Source organism: Littorina saxatilis, linkage group LG8 (assembly GCF_037325665.1).
Source record: "Littorina saxatilis isolate snail1 linkage group LG8, US_GU_Lsax_2.0, whole genome shotgun sequence".
In the NCBI taxonomy this organism is placed as follows: Eukaryota; Metazoa; Mollusca; class Gastropoda; order Littorinimorpha; family Littorinidae; genus Littorina; species Littorina saxatilis.
The window spans coordinates 31,660,696-31,676,291 of NC_090252.1; the positions used below are offsets into that span (position 1 = coordinate 31,660,696).

The 15,596-nt window shown below is 44.2% G+C and overlaps 2 protein-coding genes and 1 long non-coding RNA gene across 4 annotated transcripts in view; 1 reads left to right on the forward strand and 2 right to left on the reverse strand.

The window, feature by feature from the left end:
* Positions 1-15,596, reverse strand: part of LOC138973308 (arylsulfatase B-like) — a 443,818-nt gene that overhangs the window by 113,499 nt on the left and 314,723 nt on the right. The gene's annotated exons all lie outside the window — the stretch shown is intronic.
* The window catches only part of LOC138973297 (tubulin-specific chaperone cofactor E-like protein), a 31,729-nt gene continuing 16,579 nt past the window's right edge, over positions 447-15,596 (forward strand). Inside the window, exons 1-5 of one of the 2 annotated variants that reach the window (XM_070346016.1) lie at positions 447-1,003; positions 11,156-11,243; positions 13,015-13,149; positions 13,750-13,895; positions 14,803-14,974. In XM_070346016.1, the coding sequence (XP_070202117.1) occupies positions 11,183-11,243; positions 13,015-13,149; positions 13,750-13,895; positions 14,803-14,974 (514 nt within the window). In that variant the 5' untranslated portion in view covers positions 447-1,003; positions 11,156-11,182. The remainder of the gene's footprint in view (positions 1,004-11,155; positions 11,244-13,014; positions 13,150-13,749; positions 13,896-14,802; positions 14,975-15,596) is intronic. The other variant, XM_070346015.1, reaches the window with a different exon arrangement.
* On the reverse strand, positions 4,105-6,274 carry LOC138973296 (uncharacterized). The gene is made up of 3 exons (XR_011457954.1): positions 5,927-6,274; positions 5,411-5,565; positions 4,105-4,924 (listed from the first exon to the last, which is right to left on the reverse strand). It is a non-coding gene; the product is annotated as an uncharacterized lncRNA (long non-coding RNA).

Below are 15,596 nucleotides of genomic sequence, written 5' to 3' on the forward strand. Positions count from 1 at the left end.
GGTAAGTCAAAAGACTTACATAATTATTTACTCATGCAAAAGAGTTCAAGGGGTCAAACTATAACCCTGCACATGCGCTGTCTGGGAGTAATTAACTTACAAGTAATTGTCCACAGGCGAGGCGGAATAATATGTTGTACAAGTACTGTCGTTTTGGTTTTCTTTCTTTCTTTCAGTTTTTATTCCTGATGCAGCGCAAATGCTTGCCTCTTTTCTTTGGAATTGACCATATTATGCTCAAATTTAGGGACTTAAATAACACTGAAAAAGAACGGAACATATAGATTTTCTTTTTTTCATGCCACAAACATTACGTCATTTGCACAATGACGTCATGGCATTGACTTCAAGTTATTTTTTGCAATGAGTCAACACTTCAAACCATGATATGCCTTTAGTTTTGCTTCAGACTCTATACACCAACAAATGTATGCATTGTGAGCAGATTTATGTGTCTTTTACTTTTAGAAAGTAACCCCCTTGATTTAAGTCGAGCATTTTTGCAGACGGTGACCCCCTTTAGAGACACATTCTGTTACGAAAGCTGCCATTAGAAGTTCTTTTGAGGCCTGTTTAGGATAGCAGAGGTACACTACTTCACAAAGCAGATATGGAGGATTCCCAAATGATAACGCATGCGGTACAGCGATCTCGTGCGAGCTGCACAAGTCAAGGTTCGAAGTTCTCGCGATGTTCAAAGCATAACAAAGAGCGTGTCTCGCGAGAGCTGCTGTTGCCGGTCTCGATCAACCCACCATCATTCTCGTATCATTTCACGGGGATTACAGACACCGAGACAAAGTTTCAAATGTCAGCCACTTCCGGAGTAAACAGTGTCGAGCAGGAACGGAATGAAAACACAACTGTCAGAGTGTCCCTTATCCATGGCGTGCCGTGTTTCGTGAAAATAATAAGTTTACAGTCGTGTCTACTCTTGAACCGCATTTTAGGGGATCTTTCAGTCTGCACCTGAAAGCTGCAGAAGGATTGTGGACTTTGGACGGTAAACTTGCAATACACCACTAAACAGTTCCGCGGCCATTGCGACAGTGCGCATGCGTAGCATTTTTTCGAGTAAACAACGCGTCGTGCTAGCTTCTCAGCAACTTGAAACATGTGCGATTTGAGCGAGATTTCCATCCAGAAGGTGCGACTGTGGAGCTTTGAAGCATCGGAAACCTTGTCGTGTGTACGGAAAAAGAGTGTGGAAGGTGCACACGAGGAACTTGTAGCTAGGTAAGTTTTATTTCTTTCGTTATTTACTCTTTGCAATGATGCGATGTGTTGTTCATTCCCAAGACCGGTTTTCCGCCCTGTAACAGTGTAAGTTGTAACACTAACAGTACCTTAGTAAGTGCTCTCTCTTCAGATACGCTTAACTTTTCAGTTGATTAAAGTCAAAAACTTGAATAAGTGCCGTTGATCTGTCCACGGAATCTAACTTACTATGAAGCATAACTATATTCCGATTCGTGATGCATACATGTTGCGATAGTGTATGCTAAAGTTTTCCATTTTCAATCTGACGTGTGGGTAAGATAAGAAACAACAAACATGCATACCAAGTTGCCACTGCCAGTTTGTATAGCTGCTAAGCTTACCTCAGGCTGAGTCAGTATTTTGTAAGTTTACATACAAAATGGTGATGAGGGGAAAAAAAGAATGCCTTCCACAGGTGCGCAAAACTGTGATTTGATCTCAAGGCCTTTTTGTTTTAGAGCTTTTCCTGCTTTGGAACTTGGGAGATGGGATTCCTGTCGACCGTGAAGCAGACAATGCAGAGAGGGTGCTTCTTCATCGGGAGTACAAGCAGAAGTTGTATGTGAAAGGGTGCTTTATCCTGATCCATTCATCATCACAACTGGATTGAAAGGCAGGAAGATGGGCGATTCCTGTGGCCAAGCGTCTTCATCACCGGCTGCCTGTGAGTGTGAGCTCGACCTCATGCATCGCCTCGTCAACGAGTTTTAAGGAGGAAAGGCTTACAGGTAGGAAACCTCTCTACTTTTTTTAAATAAATCATATTTGCACTTTACTTTTGAAAAAGAGAATGGTTCAAGTTGCAAGATGGTTGTGCGGCCTAACAACATTTTGGTTTCAGTGAACAGGGAATGTGTCAAAATCTGAAAAACCAGCATACTAGTATTAATACACACTAAAATTATGCCTGTGGCTGTCATATACATATAATTAAAAAAAAAGTGCAGTGATACTGATCGTGATACAGTTAATCAGCAATGACTGAACAGACTTTCTAAATTCAGGGATGATCAAATCATCTGACTAGAGGCCAGGGGCGAGTACAAAAAATCCGCTGTGCTAGTTAAAACCGCTTGGCAACTCGCCTGTTTGGCTAGTGAAAATTCTTGTCAAATGCAACACTTCTGGTTGTATACTCTAGTTTCAAAACGTTATATAAACAATGCAGTTATAGCAACTGTGGTTTGTACCCGGCAAGCAATTCTTTTTGGTGGACTGGACTTTCTTGAAATGACTCACCTGTCTGGCAAGTTAAGATTTTGAGATCTGGCCATCCCTGCAACTGTCTTAATTTTGCAATGCTCTTCATGCAAGTTGCACTCAAATTTGTGAGCAATTTGTTATGTACAACTTGGTAAATTGTCCTAAATGATGCTTTACTAAAGTTTAGTAAAAGTTGTTGTCTCCTTTCTCTTTCTCATATTGATTATTTTCTTTTTTTTCCCTTTTGGCCGTGTTTTGACCATGTGCAACAGGCTGCCAGTCATTTTGGAGGAGGAAGCCCCTGATTGCATCTTTGTCAAAACCAGAAAGAGACTTCTACGTGTCTCCAAGAGTCGGCCATCACAACCTCCTGTTCCCAAAGTAATTCCACAAAGTAAACAATCCTGACGACTCTAATTTCAACAATTTGTCAACTAAGCTTTGCCAGATCCAGGCATTAAGCTCTACTCTTTACACATGTAATGGGCAGAGCAACATAGTTGAACAGCTGCTTCGTTTCTGTAAGTTTTCAGCCTGAAAGGTAGTAGGGTGGGTCGCATCTAAAATATAAATGTTTGTCTTGTCAAACCTATGTAAATTTTCCTACAATTTAAGACTCCCTCTTTTTTTGTACTGGATTTTTTTTTATCAGATTATTGTTTGTAGTTCTGAAAAGGAAGGTTCCTGTGTACACCATTATACAGGGTGACACAAAAAAAACAGATCCCACCAAAAGTTTAATATTTTCTGAAATAATCAGCCGATTCTTTTATTTTTTCAGGTGAGCCAAGCTGAAATGATGTTCTAACAGCCCACCAAGTTTGAGCTTCAAGATGTCATGGACAACGGAGCATAAGACATTTATAGTCGAGGCCTATTTTCGGTCGAATTCTATCCACGCTGCTCAACTGGAATTCAAAAGACAGTTTGGACGTAGAGACTTTCCTGTTAAATCAGTTATCTATGGATGGAGGGATAAGTTCAGAGACCATGGGACTGTCAATAACCTCAATAGTAAAAACCCTAACAGGGGATCCCACTCTGGTCGACCTAAATCAGCAAGGACACCGAGGAATATTGATTCAGTCAGAGAGTCTGTTGTGCGCAGCCCGAGCAAATCTGTTCGCCGGCGAAAATAGGCCTCGACTATAAATGTCTTATGCTCCGTTGTCCATGACATCTTGAAGCTCAAACTTGGTGGGCTGTTAGAACATCATTTCAGCTTGGCTCACCTGAAAAAATAAAAGAATCGGCTGATTATTTCAGAAAATATTAAACTTTTGGTGGGATCTGTTTTTTTTGTGTCACCCTGTAGATATGACTTTTACTGTACTACATGTGTGTTTTTGGTATATAAATATATAAAACTAGATATCTTTCTTCCCAATATGTTCATTGCCAAGTGGATGAAGTCATCAGATTTGATCTGCTGCTAGTGATAACGTTTATCAACATAAGTAAAGTTTTTTGAGCTGACTGTATTGTGTGCATTTTGTTTGCAAGTGCTGATATGTTTGACTTTGTGCTGTAATGCTGTGTCTTGTCTCTCATTCTCCATTTCAAAGTACGAGAACTCAGATTTTGTTCTGACACACTCATTGCATCATACAAACATCAATAAAGACACACACAAAAAGTGAGCCAAACAAACATTTTTCCTCAGAACATGTTATGGTATGCACAGGGGAAATGAAATGGAGAGAAGACTGTAAACCAGTCTGTAAACCAGTACATTTTTTAAGGTTGCTCTTGGTCACTCTGGTGACATGTACTTTATTCTACCTATATTAGCGAAACCGATAGGCTAGATCCTCAAGGTCTAATCCTCGTCTCTGTTGCATAAACAACATCTCATCTATACTATAACGTTTAGGGTCAATACTCATTGGTTGATCGCTAAAAATTCTTGTCTTTTTAGAATTGTTGACTTTTTCCTGCCATCTTCTTGTTACAAAGGGCCTAGGGTGACACTAAAAACATGAATTAATTGGAAGAGACTGGTCGTGGCTATACCAGTCCAATATGATATGTTCTGCGAGAAATAAGATTTCTGAATAAACATGGATTTTTCCTGTCAGCGTTCTTTTTCTTAGCCATGTTTGTAATCTGTAGTTTGAACACACTCACTTGTCTCTTCAGTCTATTGTTCTCCTTAGTCAGTTTAATCATTGCAATAAGATTGCGCATAACGGGTGTGCATTAAGTTGGCATCTGCTTATAAAAAAAAAACTATCAACAAATAAGCAAAAACAAGAGCACCCAGAAATGTTTCTGTTGCGAATTGGTCTTGTTCAGGGCCAGAGTCACACTTTTCTGGCAATCAACTAGGTGCACCATTCCTCTCCCTTGATGATCCTTGGGCCTGGCACGCCTCAAACTGGAATTCCAGATCTCGCATTGCCCATTTTCTTCTGCCTAGCGGGTGCTCTGGTCGGGGTATGTCTATCAGCACTCTTGCTGTCTGAAACATTGCCAAACAGGGTTCATTTTGTCAGTATTTATGGTAGTATTACATCTTCATGCAGGGTTCTCCGCATATGTTGTCCGTTTGGGTTCAATGCCCCCAACTTCAACTTATAAAGGTGGTCATTTGGACCCACTGTAGTCATTTTCAGTGTAAAACAGAACTCCTGTGAATTCCCCGGTACACTTGTTTTTGTTCCTTTGGCTTCTATGGAGAGCTCTCCTAATGTTGATCAAATCGCACTCTAGAAACAAACCACCCACATAAAACTTAGCTTGGCTTCCCACATTCATTCTTGTTCAGATTTCAGAACCGTCACGAACAGACGAAAAGTCAATTAAATCACTCAAGCTGTAAGGCATAGACACATCATAGTGATACTAGGAACAGCATGTGTGAACAAATACATTCAACACCTTCCCATCTTCTTTACTGCGTACACACACAAAATATAACAAGAAAGTTATTTAAAAAAAAACTTACTATGTGTTGAAATCCAGGGTATCCCAAGTCTGCATCTTTAGCAGGTGAAAAAGCTTGTGCCTTCCGTCTGCTGTTGTGTCTACACGGCTGATGAGTCGAATCCACTTTTATCTCGTTGTGCTGGTTTCTTCTTGTGTGTTGGATGCGGATGCAAGCTGTTGAAAACAGACAGATCCATATCAGATTTAACAATTTATGGCTCTACAAAGCAATGTTTTATTGCTTTTTAATCACAGCCATGCTCTAACAACATGAAGTAAAACAAAAAACCAAGAAACGTAAACACACTGACACAGAAAGTTAGCCACATTTTTTGACCTCATGCACGGCAGATTCAAACAAGTATTTCATGCAGTGCCGGTGTGCAGTTTTTGCAACGTTCAAAACTGTATTAATGCAGGTCTAGCTAAACGGTTTTGTAATCATGCTATGGAATTTGCAGAAAAAAACAATAAATCGCATGAAAGTCAGGCAATAAAATAAGATGATCAAGAACTGTTACAGTGTTGCGCTTACCTGAACGGTGGTTGGCATGAACACCAGTGTCACCACAGACTCGTGTAGAACCTGGTGAATTTTGCAAAGTTTAGCTTTCCATTTTGAAGACGGTAGCTTCCGTTGTCACAATCGATCATCGGGCAGTGACATGCCATTCAGTTAAAATCGATAATCGCTGAATTTACATCGACAAAACAACAAAATGAACACAAGTGTCTGACTCGTCAGTCGCAGGACATACGCAAAGCTGTGTTGCAGACGATTTGTTTCCTCGAAAAAATGACACAGCCAATGAGAGGCGTCTGTGCGGTCACGTGATTTTCCTTCTTTGTTCCATGTAAACGTCGGAACTGTTTAGTGGTGTATTTTGCAATGGTAGTGACTATATCCACGGGTCCGTGCCTCTAGTCCCCCATGCTATATCCACGTCAGTGACGTCATTTCCGCGGAATCTCGGAATCGTTCGGAATCACTCGGCAGTCGAAGCCTCGCGTTGGCACTCGGGACTCTTGGCGCCATATTGTTGAGATGGAGGAGGAGGAAGAATCAATTTGTGTTGCAATTTGTTTTCATAAAATAACAGACCCTGTGTTGGGTCTTGTAACAATAAAGAGAAGTAACTGAATTCACAAACTCATTGCTGAACGACCGCTTGATCTTCTTAGATTTTAAGAGAGCAAAAAATGGTGAATTCAAAATCATGGGAGTACTGTGGACAGTTGTGACTTATGGAGTTCAGCCCCTCAGCACCAATCTAGCGAATAGGGAAGACCAATACATCATTCTTCATCTTCCGGTTGGTAGCTTTAGTCCACACGTTGACAACATTCACTTAAACATTTGAACAATTGCCAAGCTGAAAGAAAAGGCAAAGAAGAACATCTTGATCGTCGGTGGTGACTTCAACTTACCAGACATCAACTGGAATACCACCAATGTTGCTGGACGCCAGTACCCAGAGCGGGTGAACAGAGCATACCTGGACACCATTGCAGACGCTGGCATGGAGCAGCTAGTACGATTCCCTACGCGCAAGAGCAACACCCTGGACCTGATCATAACAACACACCCAGGCCTCAGCCAGCGTTGTAGACCCCTACCGTCTATCGGCAACAGCGACCATGACATCGTCCTCTTCGACTGTGCCCTCGCCCCTTTCAGACCACGTCCGACTCGCCGGAAAATCACCTTATGGAAGAAAGCCGACACTGAGGGCATCAAGCAAGACTTCCTTGACTTCACTCCTGAATTCATGGCCGCCCCAGATGACGTCCATGGACTGTGGTCTCTTCTCAAGTCCAAGACTCATGAGATCATGGAGAACCGAGTACCAAGCAAGATGTCTGCCAGCCGCTACTCCCACCCATGGATGAACACTGACATCAGAAGAGCCATACGAAGAAAACAACGAGCCCACAAGAAAGCAAGAAAGACGGGGAAAAAGCGTGACCGCGACAGGTACAGGCGACTACAGCAAGAGGTCAAGTTCCACATCAGAGACGCCCACAAGCAGTACATGGAAGACATCGTCAGTGAAGACTTCACTACAAACAGCAAGAAGTTCTGGGCCTACGTGAAAAGCAAGGGGCAAGACTCTGCTGGAGTTTCACCACTGAAGAACGCAGATGGCTTCCTGCAGAGCGACAGCGCCAAGAAGGCGGAGATCCTGAACGAACAGTTCCAGAGGGCGTTCACCACCGAGGACACATCTCGCATCCCCAGTATGGGCGACAGCCCTTTCCCGGCGATGGATGATATCCACATTGACGAAGGTGGTGTCCGCAAGCTCCTGAGGAACCTGAAGACGGACAAGGCAACTGGACCAGATTCCATTCCAGCCTTCATCTTGAAGATGGCTGCTGACCAACTGGCGCCCATCCTTGTTCGACTGTTCCAGCTCTCGTTGGATACTGGGGAGGTCCCGCTTGACTGGCGCCAGGCCTGGGTGGTGCCTATCTTCAAGAAAGGGGAACGACACCTTGCAGCCAACTACCGCCCTGTCTCGCTCATCTCCATCACCTGCAAGATACTCGAGCACGTGGTGCACAGCTCCATCATGAAGCACTTTGACCACCATGCCATCCTTACCAACTGTCAACATGGCTTTCGGCGTAAACGCTCATGCGAAACCCAGCTCATCGTCACAGTCCATGAAATTGCCCGGCAGCTAGCAGAGGGAGCCCAGGTCGACGCCATCCTGTTGGACTTCTCCAAAGCCTTCGACAAGGTGCCCCACGCCCGCCTGCTCACGAAACTGGCTTACTACGGAGTGAGAAACGACACCCTCAAGTGGATCTCTGCCTTCCTCAGTCAGCGTCAACAGCAGGTGGCCTTGGAGGGCGTCCTATCGTCTCCAGTCGGAGTGCAGTCCGGAGTTCCGCAGGGGACCGTCCTGGGTCCTCTCCTGTTTTTAGCCTTCATCAACGACCTCCCTGAATCCGTTCAGTTCAGCAGCGTCAAACTCTTTGCAGACGACTCCCTACTCTTCAAACGAATATCCTCTCCAGCGGACAGCCTGCAGCTCCAACAGGACCTATCCAGCCTCGAACAGTGGGAATCAACATGGCAGATGGAGTTCAACCCCAGCAAGTGCACCGTCATCCGCATTGCCCCGAACAAGAAGAAGCCCATCCTGCCAACTTCCTACAGCCTCCATGGACAGACTCTGGAAACAACACCATCCAGCAAGTACCTAGGGGTCTTAATCTCCGATGACCTGTCCTGGAGCAGCCACGTGCAAGCGACTGTCAACAAGGGCAACAGAACTGTGGGCTTCTTGCGGCGGAACTTCCGGGAGTGCACCACCACCGTCAGAGCTGCTACGTACAAGGCCATGGTCAGACCGGTCCTTGACTACGCCTCGCCAGTCTGGGACCCGATCTCTCAGAAAGACGTCACGGAGCTTGAAAAAGTCCAACGCAGAGCAGCCCGTTACGTCCACAACAACTACAGCGATCGGACCCCAGGCTGTGTGACCAGCATGCTGAAGACCCTCCAATGGGAACCACTCGCCGACAGAAGACTCGCCAACCGCCTCACTATGCTCTACAAGATCAACAACGGCATAGTCGACATCAACAAGACCGAGTTCTACACCTCTGGCGACAGCCGCACCAGAGGAGCCCAGAGACTGTTCCAGGAGAGGGCATCCCATCCTGTTCTCTTCAACTCCTTTTTCCCCCGAACACTGCGTCAGTGGAACAAGCTCGACCCTAAGACCACAGTTGCTCCTTCACTGGAGTCCTTCCAAGCTGGTCTGGGTCGTACCCACGGACTTGCCTCGCTGACACAGTAACCCTGCAGCTCTTCGTGTAAATAGTTTTATACTTTTAACCATTTTCTCGGAGTTATTGGGTCACCCACCACCAGTAACCAATTACTCAGTACTCCGCCGCTGGACTACAGACGTTCGAATGAACCCAGTCCACATCAAGAAAGAAGAAGAAGAAGAAGACACATGCTTCACACTGCATCAAAAATCACCTCAAACTAGGAAAGTGCAAATCCCGAATAAACATGCAAGTTCAGGTGAGGTTCGTATTAAGAGGGGGGGGGGGGGGGGGGGGGGGGGGGGGGGGGGCTGCAATGTTGCAATGTCACCACAGAGAACGCTGTATACTGCTCATAAAGTCTAAACATGGAATTATGACATTGATATTTTACAGCTGACGTCCTAGTCATGTCTGTTAAGTGCCGAACCGAAAGCAGGAAAATATTGGGCAAGAGTAGCGTCCCTTGTCAGTGACGTGGATTTAGCATGGGGGACTCGAGGCACGGACCCGTGGATGTAGCCACAGCCTTTTGCAATCATTGAATGACTCATTGGCTGAATCTTTTGCAGGACTTTACACTTACAGTTAATTAAACTTCCAATAAATGATGACATTTCTTCGCGAGCACACACACACACACGCGACGTGCGCGGCATCTGGCTCAAATCAACTTCCAAGAGAGACTCAGTTGAAATCGTCTGTAGTTGGCAGTAAACTAAAAGTAAAAGTAAGGTAATGTTTAACTTTAGCGTGATATATTCATAGCTCACAATCGATCCAGTGGCGTTTTGGACTTAATTTTGACACAAGTCCCTTTAACTGGTTAAAGTTTAACCCAACCAAATAATATTTATTGTGAAATTAATTGACGGATTGAGCTCAAGCAGAACTTAACTTAAGGGAGACAGGGATTTAAGGGAGGCGGGGATTAAGGGAGGCAGGGTGGGGTTGGGGTGCGGAGGGGTGTAGAATGACCCGGTGTGTGAACTGGCCGACCCTCCTTGCACTCGGACTGGTCAGCTTGGGTCACTCAGACTCCGCTACAGCTCACAGCCACTCAACTCGCCATCACGGCAAGGTTGCTGCTGTCCGTGTTGCTGTTTCACTTTTCAGCAGTTGGCTTAGGGATTAGGGGTAAAGCACAACGCCGGGGAGGGGGGGTGGGGGTTGGGGAAGGGGAAAACAAATGGGCCGAATGAGGTGCACATGAGGTAAGTAGCACAAGGTATACTTGCTGTTGTGGCGGTGTGTTCAAGGTGATTAAAAGGAATTCATAATTGTCGGGGTAAATTATAACTTCTTTCACAGTCAGGGTTCAAATGAAAAACACTAGAAAACAAAAGGAGCTAATGAACAAAAGGAATGAAAGAACAATCAAACGAACGACCGGACCGACCCACCGACTAGCCGACGAACACGGTCACAAATCAACTAGGAAAACAAGACACAAGACAACAATCTTTGGTTCGGTCATTTGATACTATGAGTATGATAGAAGAAAATGCATGCAAAATATCAACAGAGTCAGACAGAGTTGCCTCCCGTCCTTTGAAATGGCGGCTTTGCGGATGTTTTCCTTCAAAAACGCATGTAAACAAAAACTGAAAAAGCATCAGTACAGTTCATTCCGTAACTTCGAAGGTATTTAATTTTAAAATGAATTAATTGTTATGCTTACAATCTTCAGCAGGTTCTGCAAAATTGGAGGCTGAAATGAAATGCCCCTGATTTTGTCACGCAAAAAGAAACTTGACACTTGGCAAAGATGAATGTACATGATCACTATAGTACATGTCTTCAATGTTATGTTTCAGCCTCATTGCACAAATATTTGAAACATAAACTATATGAATTGTTCATTTATCTTCTGCTGTGCAATGCTGTATTCAATCTCCCATAGCTGTTAACTATGATATATATAAAAAATATAAGCCTAGTTCAGTAATTGTTATGACTTTTGCATTTTTGTTTTCAGATACTTTGTTGGTTTACACCTGTCTTAATGGAGTCGGCAGGTTTTCCTTCACATGATGCAGAGTCAGGGTCAGCATTGAACCCACATGGTACGTCATTTACTTACGCAGAAGGTATCATTCTATGTCGACCAAAAAGTGGGTCTGGGTGTATTCCCAGTAGGTGAATTTTCTGTAACCGTTTTTTCTGCATACAGGGAATATACCTGGGTGGATTTCCTGTAGCATTTCGCTGAAAGTCACCTAGCGACATCGGTAGAATTTGATGTTTTCCGATCTTTTTTGGTGTTTCTTGGAAATTCGATTCCGTTTTGCAACTTTCATTGAAAACAAGTTGAAATCAATTACTAATGAAAGCAAACGCTGCTGAAATAAATTACTCTCAATAATGACATGCTGCATCGCGTTTCATAGTCTTTTCCCTTCCGTTAGACGCCATGGAGTTTAATTCAACCTTACGACTAAGGCCCCCCAAAAATTGTTGGTTTAGGGTAACGTGACTAAAAACAAATACTGAAATAGGGTCGGTAGGTAGGCTTTTTATTTTTTTATATTTGTTATGTTTAGTTGACCTCATTGCAACTATCATGTGTGATGTTGAGTTCAAAGCAGGTTACTTCCCTTAGTCTTGCTATGGTTTGCAAAATGTGCCAAAAGTTTGTTTTTTTTGTGTTGTTATTTTTTAAATGAAAAAAAACGTTTTAGGGTCAGTCGGGTTACCCAAAACCAACATTTTTTGTGTGTGCCTAATGCGAGAGTGAAAGTAAAAGCGATTCAATGGACAAGAGTACCAGCGATAAAAACAGAATACCTGTGGGGGAGGAGGGAGGGGGTTCTTTTACTAAATCCGTTCGGATTATCTGTCTTTTTTGCCGAAGCATGATTGCTTAGCTGTATGCTGCACACGAATTTAGGATTTCCGAAAGATTCTCCTGTCGAACAGTCATTTTGGAAGGGGAAGTAACGCTAGGGTAATTCAAATCGGTTTACACGAATTACGGTAGTCCTGTGCTTGGCGTGAGATTCAGCGATATATCATAGTCTTCTTCAGGTAAACACCTGGCAAGGCTGTTCCCAGCGCTTCATTTCTGCTTCTTTGGCTGCAGGCTATTTTTAGCACCTATCCTTTCCCCACAGCAGAGATAACACAGCAGCTATAAGTAGCTCTCTCAGGGCTATGCACTGATCAGGCCAATCTCCCAGTATAGCATGGAAGCAGTTGGGTAAAACAGGCAACCGAGCTTAACAGTGTGCTGGCTGCAGCTGCTGGTAGCCAAACTATTCCCTCTGCTCGAAACTGTGGTTTCTATGAAAGCAAACTTTATTATCTAGATACTTTGAAGTTGGAACATCCTTGGAATGATTATTGACGGGCGCTGTGGCGTGGTGGTAAGACGTCTGCCTCTTAATCGGAAGGTCGAGGGTTCGAATCCTGGCCGCGGCCGCCTGGTGGGTTAAGTGTGGAGATTTTTCCGATCTCCCAGGTCAACTTATGTGCAGACCTGCTAGTGGCTTATCCCCCTTCGTGTGTACACGCAAGCACAAGACCAAGTGCGCACGGAAAAGATCCTGTAATCCATGTCAGAGTTCGGTGGGTTATAGAAACACAAAAATACCCAGCATGCTTCCTCCGAAAGCGGCGTATGGCTGCCTAAATGGCGGGGTAAAAATGGTCACACACGTAAAATTCCATTCGTGCAAAAACACGAGTGTATACATGGGAGTTTCAGCCCACGAACGCAGAAGAAGAAGAAGAAGGAATGATTATAGATTTATACTAATTAAACTGATGAAACTCTATCCATAGTTTGTTTTATCCATTCATTTTTCTTCTTCTCTCTCGTTCTTTCATCTGTTTCAGGCCCTGAAAGTGAAAGGTCTGCAGAGCAGCCTGGTTGCAGTTTTGCAGATGCAGCATGGGACAAGTTTAACTGGGAAAATGATCTTGATGACTTGGGTATTTATGTACCCAAAAAGGGACCTGCCAAAATCACAGGTTTGCATTGTTTGTCACATGCCTTTTATGAGATTCTGTTGGAATGCTGCTACGTACCGACGGCAAGGATTTATTTGCAAAAAAGCCGGTTCAGCAGTTTTGCTGAAAAGATGGCAACATTTTGTAAAAAAAAGATGTTGGCATTTCGCCGACTGTTGATTCCCAATAATATCACTAGTGTGTGTGTGTGTGTATGTCTGTGTTTTTGCATACCTGAGATCTGCATTCCGTACAAATTGTCAAGCAGTTGCCTCCCTTGCGATGAAACTCGCCCAGCAAAGATCCCTCCATTTTACAACCAATTTGTCAAGGTCGCTAGTGTATCCATATTCAGTGCTGTATGTATTTCATTCCCAGTGTGTGTGTGTGGCATGTGTGCGTGCTTGAGTGTCGGTGTGTGTGTCACTGTGTGTGTGCAGAAAAGTATGTACAATTAATGCGCGCATGTTCACGTTTGCGAAGTGGTAATTTGATATAATTTATGGCTACAGCCTGACAGTGTACAGGTTGATTAAACTTTATTCCACAGTTGGAAGTAAAAACTAAAATGTCAACCATGTGCTGATGAATGATGTATGTGTAATAAATGACCTGTTACAGATTCGGGTCACCTGATTCTACCGTGGCACGTCAACATGGACCACTGTGGCATCACAGAGGCGGGGCAGCACAGCGACATGACTGGCATGTGTCAACACGTCATGGAACTCGGCCTGGCTCACAATAACATCTCCTCTATAGAAGAGGTAGATTATACGTATGTTAGCTGTGTATGTTGTATATTTTAAGTGCTGTTGATAGAGAAAGCTTTTACTTATTGTCACACTGGGCTTTAGCTTACAACAACATATTACCTGTCTTTAGGGAGTGCGTATAAAGGTAAAGGTATTCCTTCTTCTTCTTCTTCTGCGTTCGTGGGCTGAAACTCCCACGTACACTCGTGTTTTTTGCACAAGTGGAATTTTACGTGTATGACCGTTTTTTACCCCGCCATTTAGGCAGCTATACGCCATTTTCGGAGGAAGCATGCTGGGTATTTTCGTGTTTCTATAACCCACCGAACTCTGACATGGATTACAGGTTCTTTTTCGTGCGCACTTGGTCTTGTGCTTGCGTGTACACCGAGGAGAGTCTGCACACAAAGTTGACTCTGAGAAATAAATCTCTCGCCGAACGTGGGACGCTGACAGCGGCCAACTGGATACAAATCCAGCGCGCTACCGACTGAGCTACATCCCCGCCCTAAAGGTATTCCAATAACCATATTTGACCGCAGGGGAGCGAGATGTTAAGAGATTTAAACTTTCCCAGTGCCAGCTTTATGAGGGCGGTGGCCATCTCCTCTCCCTCAATGCCTTATTAGACAGATGTAGACGTGGAACTTTTCAGCACGTGTACGGGTAACGTCATCAAATCGAGTGTTTACGTCACGCTTTTGCCAAGATCTGAAGTCTTGGTGTGAGCAAAACAATGCATGCATTTGGAACATTGGAGAAAAAAGTGAGTCACTGGTGACACAATATCTACACATACGCGTACAGGTCTTTGCTACACGTTCAATCATCTAGAACACTGTGTTGCCTTCCCCAGTCCTAAATAAAGTCAGGTACCCAGTTTCCTGATGTCGTATTTTCCCAACTTTGGTGTGTGCAGGTGTTGCGAATCATCCGTTGTATGCCCAAGTTGACCTTCCTCAGCTTGACCAGCAACCCTCTCAACTCCTCCACCATCACCACGGCAACCACAAACAGCTCTGGTGGCAACACATCTGATGTGCAAGATGATGAGTGTAACGCCAGTGTCACGATGGGTGGCTCTCAGTCAGGTGAAGAATCCTTTTGCCAATAGCAGTGTTCCCAGGCCTTTGCCAGTTCGAGTTTTGCAGGATATTGTGACCCAGCATAATTAATAGACCCAAGGTGTAGCTAAGTCATACGGTTTGTTTGGGGAACCAGAACTGCCGATTAGAAAACACGCTGAAACTTTTCTGCAACCTGGATTGCTTTCAACCACTGCTCAGCACTCAGAACCGCTGCACGCCGTAACCAAGCCGCAGCCACTCACATTGCACAAATAAATCGTCGGTGAAACATCCTTGCATAAAATTCTCACATGCTATACTGAATGGGAAACATATTTAACCCTTTCCGACAGCGACAGATTCCCAATCACTTCCAGCTTCAGAAAAAAACCGAGTAGTCTTCTTCTTCTTCTTCTGCGTTCGTGGGCTGAAACTCCCACGTGCACTCGTGGTTTGCACGAGTGGAATTTTACGTGTATGACCGTTTTTACCCCGCCATTTAGGCAGCAATACGCCGCTTTCGGAGGAAGCATGCTGGGTATTTTCGTGTTTCTATAACCCACCGAACTCTGACATGGATTACAGGATCTTTTTCGTGCGCACTTGGTCTTGTGCTTGCGTGTACACACGGGGGTGTTTGGACACC